General features: G+C 52.6%; 1 protein-coding gene and 1 long non-coding RNA gene across 3 annotated transcripts in view; one reads left to right on the forward strand and one right to left on the reverse strand.

The window, feature by feature from the left end:
• Positions 1-6,745, reverse strand: part of LOC124096244 (uncharacterized) — a 45,832-nt gene extending 39,087 nt beyond the window's left edge. The window contains exon 1 of the long non-coding RNA XR_006852818.2: positions 6,247-6,745. This is a non-coding gene — a long non-coding RNA (uncharacterized LOC124096244). The remainder of the gene's footprint in view (positions 1-6,246) is intronic.
• Positions 6,511-13,586, forward strand: Emx2 (empty spiracles homeobox 2). Of its 2 annotated transcripts, XM_046449923.2 has the most exons (3): positions 6,539-7,782; positions 9,729-9,913; positions 12,086-13,586. In XM_046449923.2, the coding sequence occupies exons 1-3, from the start codon at positions 7,374-7,376 to the stop codon at positions 12,251-12,253; spliced, it is 762 nt and encodes a 253-aa protein (XP_046305879.1). In that variant the 5' UTR covers positions 6,539-7,373; the 3' UTR covers positions 12,254-13,586. The 2 variants fall into 2 exon arrangements, with proteins under 2 accessions (XP_046305880.1, XP_046305879.1); XM_046449924.2 differs by lacking the exon at positions 9,729-9,913 and having other exon boundaries at positions 6,511-7,782; positions 12,086-12,189.
• The last annotated feature ends 3,205 nt before the right edge of the window (positions 13,587-16,791 follow it).

Consider the following 16,791-nt stretch of genomic DNA (forward strand, 5'->3'; position numbering starts at 1 on the left):
AGGTGGAGCTGTCCCAGGGTTCCTCTTGGAGTGACCACTGCCTCTATAACCAGGAGTTGGAGTATAGCCAGGGACTTTGTTCAAGGTCCCTGAGCTTCAGTTTTCTTGCCCAGAAAATGGGTATTACTGCTCCTTTCCTAATTTATCACACCAGACTGTGAGGTTCAGGGAGATGATGGGTGGGAGCATACATATTTAAAGCTGAAATTCCATGTAGGCGAGAGGAACTGTTAAGTGTTTTTTTTTTTTTTAAGTCTTCTGAGCATCCTCCCTAATGTTCAAGGAGATCTCTTCCCTCCTCCAAAAAAAGAAGCCCTCTTTCCTCTTTTCCTCACAAGGCCATGATCCCCTTTCTGAACTCAGCCAAGCCCTTGGAGAAATTGGGGAGGTACTAAAAGAAGAGAGGATCAAGTCCCTGAGAGGGGCTACTGGGTGTCTGCATTGAAAGTTATAGGTTGGAAGGTGAATTGCTACACTAAAGCAAGTCTAGGAGCGAAAGAAGGTGAGGACCGAAAGAAGACAGAACTCCAAGTTAGGAGGCTGGGCTGCAGTGGTGGAGAGCCCTCTTGAACTAAAGGATGAGAGAGCCTGCAGAGGGTGAAGGCGCTGGGTTCCCAACCCTGTACCGAGTGTAGGGACTCCAGCAGCACCCTGGCGTGTCTGGAGGTACTCAAATGACCTGATGGAGATGGAGCTTTGAGGGCGATTGCTGGGGTGGTGGGAGTGCCACATTTACACACACACACACACACACACACACACACACACAGCTTCTGGGAGACTGCAAGGGAGACTGCAAGAGAGAGGATGTCTTCTCCTCTGACGGGGCACAAGGGTGTCGGTTTTCTCTTGATTCGGCGTCGGGTCTGTCTTCCCTTGCCAGTCCTAGGCTTTCGTTTGCAGGCAGCTGAGGGCGAAAGAAACTGGGACCTCCCTTTGATTCGATTTCTTTGCTTTCAATATTGAATCAGGTCAGCGCAGGTCGACACATGGAGTTTTGACCGGACGAAGAAAGTAAAACCCGACGGCGCTGCGTGCGCCTGCTGGCGGGAGTGCGGAATTCCGAGCGCAAATGTTGGGTCTCAAAAGAGATGATCTCCCGAGACCATAGGCTCACAGGTTCCCCCGAGCAGAGGCCAGGACTAGGGTCAAGACTGTCCTGCCAGGGCTCGGACCCCCAGGTCGGCGCTCCGAGCTTACAGTAAAGCCGAAGGCGGCCACTTCATATCACGCGGGTTTCCTGGACTTCACCTCACCGGAGGAATCAGGAAGGAACAGGGGAGGATGGGGATCCACGCACTCTAGGAGGCAGGGGCGAGGCATCTGAACCCTATCTCAGTAGTCCATTTTTGTCCTTGGAATGTGTCGCTGGTGATCAGTTGCCACTTCCCCAATAGCCAAGGACCTTCGGTCTGGGGCGTCCTCCGCCAGCCGCAAGGGGGCGCGAATCTGGGAGAGCTGCACTCGGAAACCCCAGCTCTACCCCAGTCAGGGCTCCGGCAGAGGGTCCCGGCCCATTCTCGGAGCCACCGTGGTTGGACGGGGTGATCTGAGACCTCAGGCAATGGAGTTGTGGACGCCTTTGCGCGATAGCGGGCCATCTCCTTGGTTCAGGTGGTCTGCCTAGTCCTTAGAGAAGAACCTGTCCTCTCCTCCCTGTCCCTTTCGGAAGGGAAGTCTAACTCCTAATGAAACTGGAATTCCAGCGCGGATGAACTCTGGAGCAGAGAGCTGGAGCTGATAGATGGAGGAGGGACGCATTTCCAAGTGGTTATCTCTTCTTTAGCTAATGAGCCTCTTTAGTCTTTCTTCTCTGGCTTGGATTTCGGTCTCTGCGAGATGTTTGTAATGGGGGGTAACCCTGTCGCCCCGCGCACCGGCTCAGGGACTGTGAGGGTATCGTTCCTGCGCGGGTCCCTCGCCACTAGGCGCCGCTGCGCGCACACCGATCTAGGACTTGAGCCGCCGCGCCCGCCTTCCGAGAGGCCTCTGGGGAGGACGCCAGAAAGGGATTTGCCGTAATAATTTTAAAAAATGTTTTAAAGGTATTAATTCTACTTTTTGTTCCTCAACACTGCCCTACGCATTCAGAGAGGCCAAGGTGACTGGGAATCACAGTAAGTTGGAGGACTTCTTAACCGGTCCCCAGGCCTCCCCATCACCGGACACCTTTTGCATGTCTTGGGCCGGGAAGGGGCTCACCCTTCGCCTCGCTCACCCGGCGCTTCCCTCGCGGCGCTGCCGTCGCACAGTAAGGACCTATGACTCTGGCCCACTGGGAGGATCCATACCGGCGCGACCCTGTCGCAGAGGGAGAACTTCGGGTGGGCCTGACAGAACAAGGCCATGGCCTAACAATAACTAAAATTCGGTGAACGCTATCGTGTGCCAAGCCTACCTATTCCTCTCCACAACCGTCGGAATATTGATATTTCCTTTTCACAGGTGGACAACCAGAACTCAAGAAGGTGGTCCAACAGGTAGTGACCCCAGATAGCCCCCGAGCACCTGAAGTGCATAGGCTGTGCACCCACTCCAGACAATGCTCAGACCTAGAAGGAAGCAGGTAGGGGAGAGAGACCGGGGTTTGCTCCTTTGCAGCATAGGGGCCTTACAGAAACTCAGAGCAAATGGTTATGAACCCCCACCCCCAGGAATCACTACCCTTTTATGCCTCCAGAGAGCCAGGAATACAGGCTTCGCTCACCCCAACAACTCCTGAGAGTTGAGAGCCTTTGAGAGAGCATGGAGGAGCTTGGCAGAGTGTGAGACCAGCTTTAGTGCATTCATATATCTTTATTGTTCACAGTCTGTGAAGCCCAACAACAAGCCCTGGTGGTGGGTAGGTAATAACAGCAACATCCAGTTCAGGTGATTTTTTTGAAGTTCATTTGTGCCGGACACTGAACACTTTGCTTATCAAACAAGTCCAAGGGACAAGGTACTATTATTTATTCCCATTTGAGAGAAAAGAAAACAGAGGCACAAAGAGGTTAGGTAACTTGCCCAAGGTCACACAGTTAAGCTGTGAATGCAAGCCTCTTTGGGCTTATTATTATACCTTAATAATAAGGTATAATTACATATGGTAAAATTCACACTGTACTGTACCAATTCTGTGAGTTTTGAAAAATAGTGGTGTAAGTACCATCACAACCATAAAGTAAAACAATTCTACCCGCCTCCCCCCCCCCAAAAAAAAAAAAACACCCAGCTTCATTACTACCCTTTACTACCTTCCAGGCAGTACTGGCTGTATTTTTACTTATGACAAAATGTCTGGAGAGGTTGTGGTGTTGCCCAAGGTCGTTCAGTAAGTGACAGATCCGGGTCAGATCCTTAGCATGTGTCTGCTAGGCCAGCTGCCTGAAGAGCGTAGATTCCGGAGTCTACAGTTAGGCGATGGCTTGGGGCACACACGCAGAAGGGAGGAAGCCCCGCTGCACGCACAGGTTTTGTGTGTTGTTTTGTTTATAAACCGGACGCCCACTTCTTTAGCAGCGGAGAAACAAAGCCCGGGGGGGGGGCATTTTACCACGCCTAAAGCCACGAGTAAAGTGAAAGGCAGCCTTAAGGACTAAGAGCTCAGGGTCCGAGCCCAGACCTGAGCTCCCAGCGCCCTGGCGCACCTCGGCCAGCCCATGCGATTAATGAGTTACTCTGCTAGTTAATTCCCCCGCACGTCGGGCCGAGCTGCGAACCTTCCCGGGAGCCTCAGGTCCGGCGCATGAATTAGCATAGATTACCCAGCTTCCAGGGCTTCCGCACCGCCCCTGACTCACCGGAAACGCACTACTTCTTCCAGGGGGCCCGGAGCTGGCTTAGGGTTAGCGGCGCTTGGGGAGAAGGCATGCCTTGCTTCCTTCTAAAAGGCGGTCACTAGACATCGCTACTCCCTCACTCTTGCCCACCTGCCCACCAGCCAGAACCCTTGGGGTTACCCTATCCCTAAAGGGCAGTTTGCAAGAGGCGGGTGGGCTTCGGAGGATGTCACAGGACAGAAGACAGAACAGTTTGGCCCCTGCTCCAGCCAAATGTCCCCCATTGGGCATGAGGCTAAGGGGCCCAGCCTTCAGTCTGTCACTCACTTAAGACATTCTCCCAGGGTCCTGGCCCAAAAGGTGAAAGGTTAAGAAAGTACCAAATAAACTTGAAGCACTTAGGGCTGAAATTTTTAAATGATGGAAACACCCTTACATAGCATACCCTATTGGGGTCTCACCCAATCTCTCAGACAGGACTGCATTCCCTTTGCCCTCAAGGTCAATGACTTTTAATACTTCCAACCAAGATCACTAATGCTAGCTGTGCAATAAATGACCATTCCATGCCCCATGGCCTGGGCAATACTTTTGTGACCCTGGTTTGGAGCTTTAGAGTCTCAGGCCTAGTGTGGAGGCCTGGTCTAGATTTCCTACAAAGATCACACAGAGAAGGTGCCCTCTCCTTCTCTCCCTCTCTTGCTTGCTTGCCACAGGATCCAGGATCCACAGTTTACCCAAATTGGATGCCTCCAGCTTCAGATACCGCAGGACTCATCCCTGGCTCCACTGGGGCTGCTGGTTAGGCACCACTCAAAGACCTCTACCCTTCACTGTGGCTTTAAGCTCCCTGCCAGTGAGGGCTTGGTGGGGCTATTTCCATAGCTTGGTGGAGGGAAGGACTTCTGAGGTGGTTTTGGTTTTTGGTTCAAGTCTGAGGAGTGTGTAGCATTTGAATATACCCCTACCCCAAGATCCAATGCCCAGAGTCTTTAAACTTGGAAAAGGTGTGTGTGTTTGGGGGGGTGGGTTGACAAAGCAAGGCAGTATGGAAAAGACAAAGGGTACAAACTGGGCCAGGACTGGGGACTGCAGCTGGTGATGCAGATTTTTGAAGCCTGAGATAGGAGGAAATTTTTCCCATCATGAAGGCAAAGATGAGGCCTATACCTGTCGTGTGTGTGTGTGTGTGTGTGTGTGTGTGTGTGTGTACATGCATGCACATGATTTCTGTGGACTCCCTTCTAATCTGTTTAAAGCCCCAACAACACCAGAAAACACCTCTCTCCCAATGCCTCTTTTTCCTTGAAGATTTCTCTCTTGGAGGAGTTTCTGGACAATTCCCTCAGCAAGCACGACACTATAGGTGAAATAAAGTTCAGAAATTGACACAGCCAAGGGAAGTCAGATGCAGTAGGGAGAGGTAAAGAGGAGGGAAGGGAAGGAAGTAGCTGAGGAATCTGGGGGCATGTCCTAAGACCCAGATCCTTGGCTGAATCTGGTGGCATTGCAGCCTCCTTCTTGAGGACTTCACTTCTCCCCCATCCTGAAGGATTTCTAGGTTTCACGGAAACCAACCTAGTCTTCAAACAGGCATTTCTTTCTCCTTAAGATAAATGACATGGGCTTGGGAGTAATAGATTTAAAGGATGCCAGGATTTTTTTTTTTTTATCATTAATTGTAAACGTGCAAAATACCTGCTGGTACTTCACTTTAGAAGAATGTAATTGGCAAAAGGGTGGGGGGAGGAAAAAAGAGGCGGCTGATGAATAGATAATAGATCTTTAACCACCAATAAACAGAGAGCAGCGCCAGCAGCCTGGGGGATGTGATCATAATTATGCCGCTACACGAGCCAATAGGGACAAGAGATCTGGGCCCTAAAATCATCCCAAAACCGAAGGCAAGCTCGAAAATGCGGACACGGTCTGGGACCGGAGACACCATCCACAGCCCTTAGTTGCTAGTTCAGGTTTTGCACAGCAACCCAGCTCAGGGACAACAGATGGCAGAATAATAATAGAAATAATAATAATAGCAGCAATAATAACAATGTCAGCACTAATAAAAATAATTCCGGCAACAGAACGGTAGTAATAGCACCGCACCAACTGCTCCCTAACCTTGGTCCCCCGGTCCCGGATATCTCAGAAGGAGTCGTTTATTGGGGGGCAAGGAGGTGCGCGCTTTTCCAGGCTGAAAAAAACTAGAGGCTGTGGTTTGACAGCGGCGGGGAGGTGGAATCGCACAGCCCGGGAATGGTTGGAGGCTCCAGTCTCAACTTGCAAACGAACCAACCGGGTCAAGGATCGCAAACGCGCGGACCCCGGAACCTCGAAGCTTACGGGTGGTTAGAAGGGTGGGAGGACACCCTCCATCCCCCACCCCAGCCTAAGAAACCGCCGGGAGTTTGCTGGGGGTGGGGATTGCTATAACCGAAAGGCGCCTTCAGTCCTCTCCCGGAACCAGTCCCCGCCCGCTTACCCTCGCCGTTCTCCCGGGGCGATCCCAGCTCCCTAGACGCGGAGCCACGGGGTGCAGCTGCGGCGGAGCGCTGAGCGTGAGGAATCTGCCTGTCGGTCGTTCCTACAAGCTCCAGTGCAGCAGGCTCGGGATCCAGGGGGCTGCAGTGGAGGCGCGCGGGCCCGGGACTCTGCAGGGACCCGGGTGCCCCGGAGGGAGTGGTGGTGGTGGAGGAGGCGGTGGCTGAGGGGGAGGAGGTTGGGAAAGAGGAGGAGGAAGAAGAGGAGGAGGAGAAGAAGGAGGAAGAGGAGGAGGAGAGGAAACCGGAGGAAGAGGAGGAGGCGAAAGAGGAGGAGAGAAGCCTCAGCGGGCTCCGGGGGAGCGAGTGAGCTTGGAGAGCGGGGCGAAGGCACGAAGAGGTCGAGGGACCGGGCGGGCGGCAGGAGGCACGGCCGGGGCAGCGGCGCCGACTCCGTTCCACTCTCGGCCCAGATCCAGGCCTCCGGGTTCCCAGGCGCTCGCCTCCCTCTGACGCACTTTAAAGAGTCTCCCCCCTTCCACCTCAGGGCGAGTAATAGCGACCAATCATCAAGCCATTTACCAGGCTTCGGAGGAAGCTGTTTATGTGATCCCCGCACTAATTAGGCTCATGAACTAACAAATCGTTTGCACAACTTGTGAAGAAGCGAACACTTCCATGGATTGTCCTTGGACTTAGGGCGCCCTGCCCGCCTTTTGGAGAGGAGAGAAAACTTTTTTTTTGCCTCCCCCAAGAAACTTTCCCCCCCTCTCCTCCCTGCTTCTAACTCCGATCCCCCCCCCCTCCACGCCATCTCGCCAAAAAAAAAAAAAAAAAAAAAAATCACCCCAATCCACGCCTGCAAATTCTTCTGGAAGGATTTTCCCCCTCTCTCCAGGTTGGGCGCCTTTGGTGCAAGATTCTCGGGATCTTCGGCTTTGCTTCTCCTTCCCCTCCCCCTCCTTTCCTTTTTCCTTTCCTTTCTTTCTTCCTTTCCTACCCCCACCCCCACCCCAAACAAACGAGTCCCCAATTCTCGTCGGTCCTCTCCACGAGCACCGGGCGGCGGAGGCAGCGTGCCACGGTCGCCGGGAGCAGGGAGCCTGGGGCGCCCGCTCCTCGGCGCAGCATGTTCCAGCCGGCGCCCAAGCGCTGTTTCACCATCGAGTCGCTGGTGGCCAAGGACAGTCCCCTGCCCGCCTCGCGATCCGAGGACCCCATCCGTCCTGCAGCGCTCAGCTACGCCAACTCCAGCCCCATAAATCCGTTCCTCAACGGCTTCCATTCGGCCGCCGCCGCCGCAGCCGCGGGCAGGGGCGTCTACTCCAACCCGGACTTAGTGTTCGCCGAAGCGGTCTCGCACCCGCCCAACCCCGCGGTGCCAGTGCACCCGGTGCCGCCACCGCACGCCCTGGCCGCCCACCCCTTGCCCTCCTCGCACTCGCCACACCCCCTCTTCGCCTCGCAGCAGCGGGACCCGTCCACCTTCTACCCCTGGCTCATCCACCGTTACCGATATCTGGGCCATCGATTCCAAGGTACGTGCCACGTCGCGGGACTGCGGCGCGCCGCTCCCGCCGCATCCCTCACTGCGCCCGGCCTGCTCCCGGTGGGCACTTAGCAAGGCCTGGGCGGAGGTTCCACCGGCTCTCCGGCCCAGGCGCCCGGTTTGAAAACTGGGCAGCGAAGGGCTGCGGCGATGGTGTTGATCCCCGCTCTCCCAAACTATGGCTGGTTTTGGGTTCTGGCCCGCCGGCCGCTTGACCTTTTGAGAAGGGGCGCGGACAGAGTTGTCCCCGTGTGCGCTTGAGTCTGGACACGCCAGAGCAGCCTGGTCGGCGTGCCCGTCGCCAGGGAGCCCAGAAACCGCTATGTCCTTAGTCTCGCGGTCCCCTTGGTCCGAGGGCCACGGACAGGGCCGCCAGGTTCACCTACGACTGCGTTCCATTCTGTTCGCCACCCGTTGCACGCCCCTTCATCCCAGACCCGCGACTTCAGTCTTAGACCCTTCTACCCAGACCAGGAGACTCTTGTGACCCTGGAGCAAAGTGTGTTTCCCCCTGCTTTTTGGAGGCCCAGCGAGGGGCGGAAACCCGAGCGGGTAGCAACCTCCGGGGCTCGGCTCTCTCGCAGCGACCTGCTTAATTGGGGCGCGGAGCGGCCCCGGCTGGAAAGCAGGTTCGGTCTGGTTTTTGTTTTTCCTTTTTTCAAAAGAAATGAACCAGGTCGAAAGACGGCCTGGGAGGGAAAGATCTGTTTGGGTGTCTTCGTTTCTTGCTATTTAAAAATTTTGTTTTTCTCTAGTTGGGGGTTGGGAGGAAAGTTAAAACAACTTCGGAAAAAGCGGCGAATAATTAGTTTGCCGATTTGAGTCGGATCCAGTTCCTAATAGACCGACCTCAGGCGGCAGCCGATCAATACTTAGAGCCTTGTCTGTCCATTAACCCTTTACATTCCCTCCAGAGTCTGGAATTGGGTAGATGTCACACCCCTCCCCATAGTTAAAAAAAAACAAAAACAAAAACAAAAACAAAAAACAAAAAACAATCCAAACCAAACCAAAGAACTTTTTGCCCTTACTCCTGATCAGAATTTGCCTCCATTCCCGCCTGGACTGTCGGTCTGTTTTCTTTGTTTGTTTGTTTGTTGAATTGATTTCCTACTCAAATGAGTGAACCCAAAACATTGGATTTCCTCTCAAAGTTCAGGGCTTCCCTTCTCCATTCTCTGCCAGCTGCCCTCTTGGTCGCCCCAACAGATCTGGAGCAACCAGCATCTTCCCGGGCCGCAGACCGTCCTGGCTCGTGCCGGCAAATCGTAACCCCTGGGTTTCGATCCCATCGCTCAAGTCTCTCCCAGTTCTTTGGAGCCGGGGACCACGGGAGCCAGGTCATCCGGAGGCAGCAGCGGTTGAAACCCGGCACACCAGCCGTGAGATTCTTGTCGCAGTCCGGCTACAACGACTCTTCCGGCCTCTGTACTTTCTCCGAGGCGTAGCAAGACAAAAATAAAAAATTTTAATAAGTCCGCGAGAAAATTCAGGATAGCGGCCCTCTGCCTCTCCACACTGAGGTCAAAGTTTCCTGAGAGGCTAGAAAGAAGAGAGATTTCTGTGGGTGGTGGGCACCAATCTCTCGGCCGGTCTCTGCTGCCCCCTCCTCTGCCTCGGGCGCCGGGAATTGGAGTGTGAGGCCCGCGGCTCCCGGGCGGCTGCGGAGCCCGCCACGGTCCGGAGCTGGGGACTGGCCCCACTCGGGCAGCTTCTGGTTGTGTGCGGCACAGGTGGATCCCCGGCTGTCCGGGGCTTGGCAGCTAAGCCGGCCTCCCTCTCGCGCTCCTGGGGAGGGCCACCAGCATCCGCAGGTCTAGAGCCGCAGACTAGGTGGAGGCCTTGAGCGCTCTGCCCCGCCAGCCCGGCTCGGGAGAAGCGCGCGACTCTGACCAGAGCCGCCACCTAATGGCACTTCTGCTGTGCCCCCTGCAGGGAACGACACAAGCCCCGAGAGTTTCCTTTTGCACAACGCGTTGGCCCGAAAGCCGAAAAGGATCCGAACCGCCTTCTCCCCGTCCCAGCTTCTAAGGCTGGAACACGCCTTCGAGAAGAATCACTACGTGGTGGGCGCGGAAAGGAAGCAGCTGGCTCACAGCCTCAGCCTTACGGAAACTCAGGTGAGAGCGGCCAGCAGCCAGGACATCCCGTCTAGGCAGAGGCCCCCTCACCCCAATATAAGGACCCTGGTAGCTGGCACCCAGCACACCCACGAGTGCTGAGCTCCGACAGGGCGTTTGCAAAGGGCCCTGTGGTTCCTTTCAAGCCAGGGCTCTGGATTTATAACTTCCCTGCTGCCCAGCTGCCCTGGGCTCCAGCAAGGAGGCTCTAAGAGTCTAAGCGCTGAGTTGCTCCTTCTGCCTAGCTGTACAGGCCTTGTAGCCTCTGGCTAGATACCTCTATAGTTTTGATGAGACTTTTGGTAAGAGTCATGGGGTCCAGGATGAGGGAAAGTGAAGCGGCATGTCTGGGTGATTGAGGCTCAAGGTTGGAGAGGGTAGAGAGCCGGTTAAGGGAGAGTTCTGAGCAACTCAAGGCCCAAGGCTCTCATTATAGGCCCCAGTTACTCTTCTCAAAGAAGGAGAGTCTTGGAAGCTGGAGGCCAAGAGTGCTGGGTGCAATCGAAATCAGAGAAATAGAATTTGAAGATTGCAGAGAGGGGCTGGGGGGATAGGCCCTTCTGCTCAGCAGGGTCCCGAGGCCGGCCAGGCTTGGGCTTGTCCCAAGGCGGGGAGGGGGCTTGGGGCTACTGTAGGCGCTACTGTACCGGAGCCCCAGGGCGGGGTCAAAGTTCCCAACAAACAGTAACATTTTCGAGCAGATTAAGTTGTAACACTTTTTCTGGGAAGCGCAAAAAGGTCGAGGCTTTTGTTTTTAAAGCGTTCCCCCCCGGACAAAACTGAAGAGGGCCTCGCGGGTTTGTGCGGGGCAGGCACAAGGCGCGGCCCGGCTGATTTCTCCTGGACAGGCGAGGCGGCGGTGGTCTTTGTCCGCCTCGCTGCCCACGCTGCCTGGAGTCTTTGTGTGCGTGTCAAGCCCCGAGCGCACCGACGCGCGCCTTGGGCGAGCGCCGGGGGAGAAATGAACCATCCTCCCCCTCAATTAGCAAACTCAAAGCAAATTAAACTCAGCCTTGTTCCCGCTCAGCTTTTCCATGGGGCACTTTGGGGGACTGCGGCATTCGGGGAGAGCAAGCGGATCTGTGGTGTCTTAAGGGAGAGAGTGGGCGCGGGATCTCGAGGGCACTGCTCTGATATGACTCCCTGGCATGTGGAAGGTGCGGCAGTCACGTATTTCTAGCCAGGACCCACTGCGGGAAGCTTGGACAAGGGCTACTATTTGGTCTGGTTGCGGGTGGGGACCCACCACCCAGTTTTCCCAGGGGGCCATCGAATCTCAGCTGACTCCAACCTCATTGGTCTCGGGACCTCTAGCAGTTGCTCTGAAGAGGCCAGGCTGCCTGCTCTGCCTGCCTTGGTGGGAAGTGATGTGGCCCAATCTGAGGTTGACCCCTGGCCTGTTCTGGGCTGGATAGGAGGGAGGAATATGGGGACTCTCTCTTTCCCCCTCCTCTTTGTCAGTTTCTCTTACTTCCCTCTATTCCACAGTCTTTCCCGAGCTTTCACTTTTGAACCCCATTTCCTGGCTGGAAAGGCAAGGCTGGGTTAGTCCTCAGTCCCTTTTCCCCACTGTTCCTTGGCTTCCTCCATCTCAGCCCACTTTTGCTCACCTGCAGGGTCACTCAGCAAGGAGGCAGTGGCTGAGGCACATCCTGATCTTCTACCCAGGGACCAGCGCCTTACAGATGAGGCTCTATATTTAGGCTAGGAAAGACCTGCAGAAAATGGAAAGCACATTGGGCCCTCGGGGAAGTTGCAGCCTGGACTGAGGTCTTCTTGCACTCACTTGTTGGAGGGAGTTAGGATCATAACTTTTTAAATTTCTCCTACTTATTATTTTATAGGGGTTCTTGTTCTTTGCAGTCTGCTCTCAGAGGGAAGTGGGTACCTGGGCAGGGCCAGGCAAGAAGGGGTTCAGTGTGCTGTGGACAGCGGGGGCCCTGGGGAAGGGCTGTCTAGGGGGGATTCAGAAGGGCAGGGAGCTGGGCTTCCCACTCATCACTGGGGACCCTGCTTCCCGAGGGGAGGCCCTGGGCGGCCAGCCTTTAGGTATGCATTTGAAAGACTGGACTCTCAGTCTTGCACTGGGAGCCATCTGGGGAAGGGATCAGGCACTTGGTACCAGGATGCTGCTAAGGACCTAATGCACAGCACCTGCTTCTGCCCCTACAGGTAAAAGTATGGTTTCAGAACCGGAGGACAAAGTTCAAAAGGCAGAAGCTGGAGGAAGAAGGCTCAGATTCGCAACAAAAGAAAAAAGGGACACACCATATTAACCGGTGGAGAATTGCCACCAAGCAAGCAAGTCCGGAGGAAATAGACGTGACCTCAGACGATTAAAAACACAAACCCAAACCCACAGAAACGGACAACATGGAGTAAAACAGAGACAGGGAGAGGAGGGGAAGAAGGAAAAAACCCTACAAAACAAAAACAAACCGCGCACACATTCACCGAGAAAGGGAGAGGGGATCAGAGAGCTACAGCAGGCTTCGCAGACTTTGGACAGCGAGGGCGCTGGGTCCCAATCCGAGACCACGCCAGGATGGCAGAGGATCCAGGCTCCTACATCAACTTGCAACCTTCGTCTAAAGAGGCAGCTGAGTGAGTGAGAGACAGAGAGAGGAAGAGAGAGGGAGGGAGAGGGAGAGAGAGAAGGAGAGAGGGAGAGGGAGAGAAAGAAGGAGATCTCCAGATCCAAATGTGGTAGAGCTGAAGGCGCACTCTGACAAGGAGAGCTGTTAGTCAATCGCCAAACAGGGAGACAAGATGATTGGCAGGTATTCCGTTTATCACAGTCCACTTAAAAAATGATGATAATGATGATTTTTAAAAAACCAACCCAACCAGGCACAGGACTTTTAATTTTGCACTTCGCAGTTTTCCCCCAGTCTTTAAAAATAATTAGTTATAACAAGTGAAATTCCATATCTAGCCCCATCCCACACCTGTTTCAGAAACTTGAATTGCATGTAGCAGTTGTTGGGCGAATGGTGTCTAAAGACAAAATGAATTGTAATTTTATTTTCCTTTTAAAGACAGGTTCTGTGTGTTTTTTATTTTTATTTTTTCCGAGAAATGTGCAGTCTGTAAACACTTTTTGATACCTTCTGATGTCAAAGTGATTGTGAAAGCTAAATGAAGTAGGCTCAGAGATAGTGGTCCTCTTACAGAGAAACGGGGAGCAGGATGGGGATGTGGGTGGTAAGGGAGGGTGCCCACCAGAAAAATCAGGATTTGTGCTAGGGGAAAAAAAAAACATAAATTAATTCTATTTCTTGGACATTCCCTTTCCTTACATTCTGAGGCTCAAAACCACCAAGTTAACTTTTCCTTGTAGTGGTTGGAGAAATTGGCTGAGTTCAACCATTCATTGTAAGGGCCGTTCAAAACTTTAAATCTATGTATTGCAAAAATGGAAGGACTGTAGTTAGCGGGGATGATGTTAGTGTGGCCAAGGACATGTGGCAAGTTTTCAAGCACTGAGTTTCTCTTCCAAGACCATAGACTTACTAAAGAGAGCGACAAATGCTTCCTTAATGTCTTCTATACCAGAATGTAAATATTTTTGTGTTTTGTGTTAATTTGTTAGAATTCTAACACACTATATACTTCCAAGAAGTATGTCAATGTCAATATTTTGTCAATAAAGATTTATCAATATGCCCTCAGAGTAGTCGTCTTGGGAAACTGAATTGGGTCTTTACAAAAAAGTATCTCTATGATTTGAGTGTGGTCCTTTCCCAAATGGGCTCAAGAAATCCTGGCTCCCCACCTGCAAATGGGCCGTATTGTTGGCTTCCGGCAACATTTTAAAGAGATATGAAAGTAGAGAAGGGAGTTGATTAGGATAACTAAAGTCTTTTAGAAAGAGAGAAAAAGTTTTTTTCAAGCAGACTTTTGCCTGTAGGTTGCATGCCCTACTGGAGGGGGTTCCGTTTGAACTTCAGATCCAAAATTGGCACTTATCTTTACCTCTGTTTTTTTTTTTTTTTAATTTAAACATATAATTATGACTTGAAGAACATTCTCCCAGTATTGGGAAAAACACTTAGCAGAATCAGAATCCTGGGACTTCTAAACTTGGTTTCTGACTTCAAAACCCCTTAAGTACAAGTCTCCCCCACCCCCTCTCCCTTCTTTCCTTCTTTCCTTCCTTTCTTTCCTCTCTCCCTGGCCCCAATCTGCCAAAGGTGATGGGATGAACCCAAAGGCCTCAGGAACCTTATAAGGCAAGCATTCTGAGAAACCTTTAACTCTTAATTTTAACATTAAAGAAAAAGTTGTAACCATTCTTGGAGGAAACTTAGCTTTTCCCTTCCTCCTTCCCCCTTCTGGGGGTATGAGGTTGTTTTTGCATGCTTCATTTGCTTCTTATCCTGATAGGCTGCATTAATCAGTTTTATTTCCATTGATAGAGAAACCTCGTCTGTTCTGTTCGAGCTACAAAGCGTCCTGCGAGCTTTTGTGAAAGTGCAAATCAGTTTAAGCAATTATCATACCAGGAATATGAAGGGGAAAGAGGAGGCCCTGCCCAGTGGTCTCCTTTAATCTCTTAATCCATGGATCCAGGGGGGCTGCCTGGACATAATTTAGGACAATCTCCCCACCCTTTACACTGTGATAAGGCCAAGTTACAATGCAGGGCAAAAATACAAGCTTTGTTAACATCCTGCCTTGAAAAGTTAAGATTAGACATTCTGTGCACGTGTGGGGACTATAGGGCACTATGGAAATTTTCTTTCTGTTTTTCCTCCCCTCCTCAAAAGTAGAATTCATTCTCCATCTCTCCCCCACCCACCCCCATCTCTGCTTGTCTCCCCACTTTCCCTCAGTAGACCTGGTTGCTCATAGTGCCTGTGCATAGACCCCTCTTGGAAAGTGTGCTATGCCAGGGTGAGAGGGGTGGGTTTAAGGGAGACCCCCCCAGTGGCTTCTTGCAGGGACAGGTGCAGCCGTGGTATCGCCGATACCCAAGTGGTGCTTTCGGCTGCTTGGACAGCAGGACTCTCAGTGACTGCTAGCTGTCCCTTGGCAGGCAGGCAGTGTTCTCGGAACGCATCTCTTTCCCTTGAACCAGTCCAGGTTACCTTTTCTTTCCACCTACCTTTCAAACCCAGAATGCTTCAACCATGGAGCTCTCTCCCAGTAAAATTTACACTGGCCTTTCCAGAAAAAAAATTCTCACCTTGGTTTATGGCTAATTTCTGTAGAAACCATATATATATATATATATATATATATATATATATATATATATATATATATATATATATTTAAGTGCAAGAAGAGGGGGCAGTGGTGAAGATTTTTTTTTTTTTTTTTTTTGGTAAACGTCCTATGTAGTGTAACAGCAATAAAATCATCAGAGAATACTATTAGCTTTGAGGGGAAAAAAAAAAAACCTAAAAGCTTTATTACAAACCAAGCTTTGAAAATAGGGGGGATTAGGTGGCTGAAAGGGTCCCACAATGGTAAGAAGAAAAGGTTTCATGCTAATGAGGTTAATGCCCTTTGTATCTCCGGCCTCCACATCTTCATTACGCGCTATCTCCGGCTGCACGGAGCGGCTCAGAGCGCTGCAATCCACTCCAACGCCCCCCTTCCCGGCCCAAAGAAGGATTTGATAGCAGCTCTGTTCAAACTAGATAATTATATCTTTTCAAGTCGGAATTAAGATAAAGAAAGTGAAGCAGAGGCGGCTCGCCTTGATCCACTGCAAACAAATTTGGCGCACTTTCGAGTCCTTCCCCCCCGCCTCAAAAAGGCAGGACAGTCAGCTTATTAGCCGCTCGTTTGCTTTATTAATTCATCTATTTAAAGTGGCAGGATTAGAGCGTCTAATGTGGACGCGGGCTGCCGTGGCGCTGAGGAATATAAATATTTGCGAGATGCCATCCCGCGATGACTATCTGGGCGTGGGGCGCCGCGCAGGGTACGCGGGACGCGTGTGCTCTACGACTGCGTCCCCTTCCCAGTATGCGCGTGCTAGGCTGGAGTCTTCTGGGAGCTGTATGCCCTCTCCTGTTACATGGGTGCCAGGCCTGAGTGCTCCTGAGCAGGGCTCTTTGGGTACCGTGGGCCGGACTCTGCGTTCCTTCCAGCACGGGACTAATTGCATGCATGTTGCCATGTGGTTTTGTGACCTGAACAGGGATGTAGGTCACGAGTTTGATCCACGTCCTGTTTCCTTGTTGGTTACTTGTGGGCCTTTCCTGTGCACCCCCCTGTGCTAAGTGGATGTTCCAGAGACGCGGGTTCCTAGTTTGAGTTGCCCGGAGAGGGTCAAACGGAATATACAAAGCAAGTGGGCCGAGGCGACGCTCTCCTGCGTGGCACACTTGGGTTTTGTATGCGTTTCTCGCTGGGTAACCTGTTCCTCCGCGAAGGCTGCAGAAACTCTAGGGGTGGCAGAAGCCTTGGACCTCCGTCAGTTACCCTTCCTAGCTCTTGTTCTGGTTGTTCGCTACTCCCAGCTCCCTCGGACTCTGCTCCTGGCAGCCGAGCCAAACCCGAGCGGTGCGTTGGCCACCATCGGGAACCTGCCGGGCCACTTTTGTGCTGGGGGCGGATTGTGGCAGCTGGAGAGGCCCGCCAAGCGGGCCGGGCAGAAAGGAAACTCGGGCCTGAGCGTGGCTTTGGAAACCTCGGCTCCTCCCCGTCCCCAACACAAGTCGCAGGAAACAAAGTTGTGGACGCTAGGGCCGACTGGGGAGGGACTCTGGATGTTCGGAAGCCTGGCCAGGGGCCCCCGCTCTGAGGTGGTGGGGATATGGGCTGGGTTGTCCAAGTGTGGGCTGTGGCAAGTCGGTATCTGGTCGAGTTAGGGTGAGGGTCAGCGATCCTGAGTTTGTAGAGGTGTGTGTACTAGTTAGTTG

This window comes from Marmota monax, unplaced genomic scaffold (genome assembly GCF_021218885.2).
Source record: "Marmota monax isolate L192 unplaced genomic scaffold, Marmota_monax_Labrador192_F-V1.1 WCK01_AAM20220418_F8-fsc00004, whole genome shotgun sequence".
Taxonomy (NCBI): domain Eukaryota; kingdom Metazoa; phylum Chordata; class Mammalia; order Rodentia; family Sciuridae; genus Marmota; species Marmota monax.

Coding starts and splice junctions, on each gene's coding strand:
- Emx2 (XM_046449923.2), top strand. CDS start 7,374: ATGTTCCAGCCGGCGCCCAAGCGCTGTTTCACCATCGAGTCGCTGGTG. Junction 7,783..9,728: donor TCTGGGCCATCGATTCCAAG/GTACGTGCCACG, acceptor TGCCCCCTGCAG/GGAACGACACAAGCCCCGAG. Junction 9,914..12,085: donor TCAGCCTTACGGAAACTCAG/GTGAGAGCGGCC, acceptor CTGCCCCTACAG/GTAAAAGTATGGTTTCAGAA.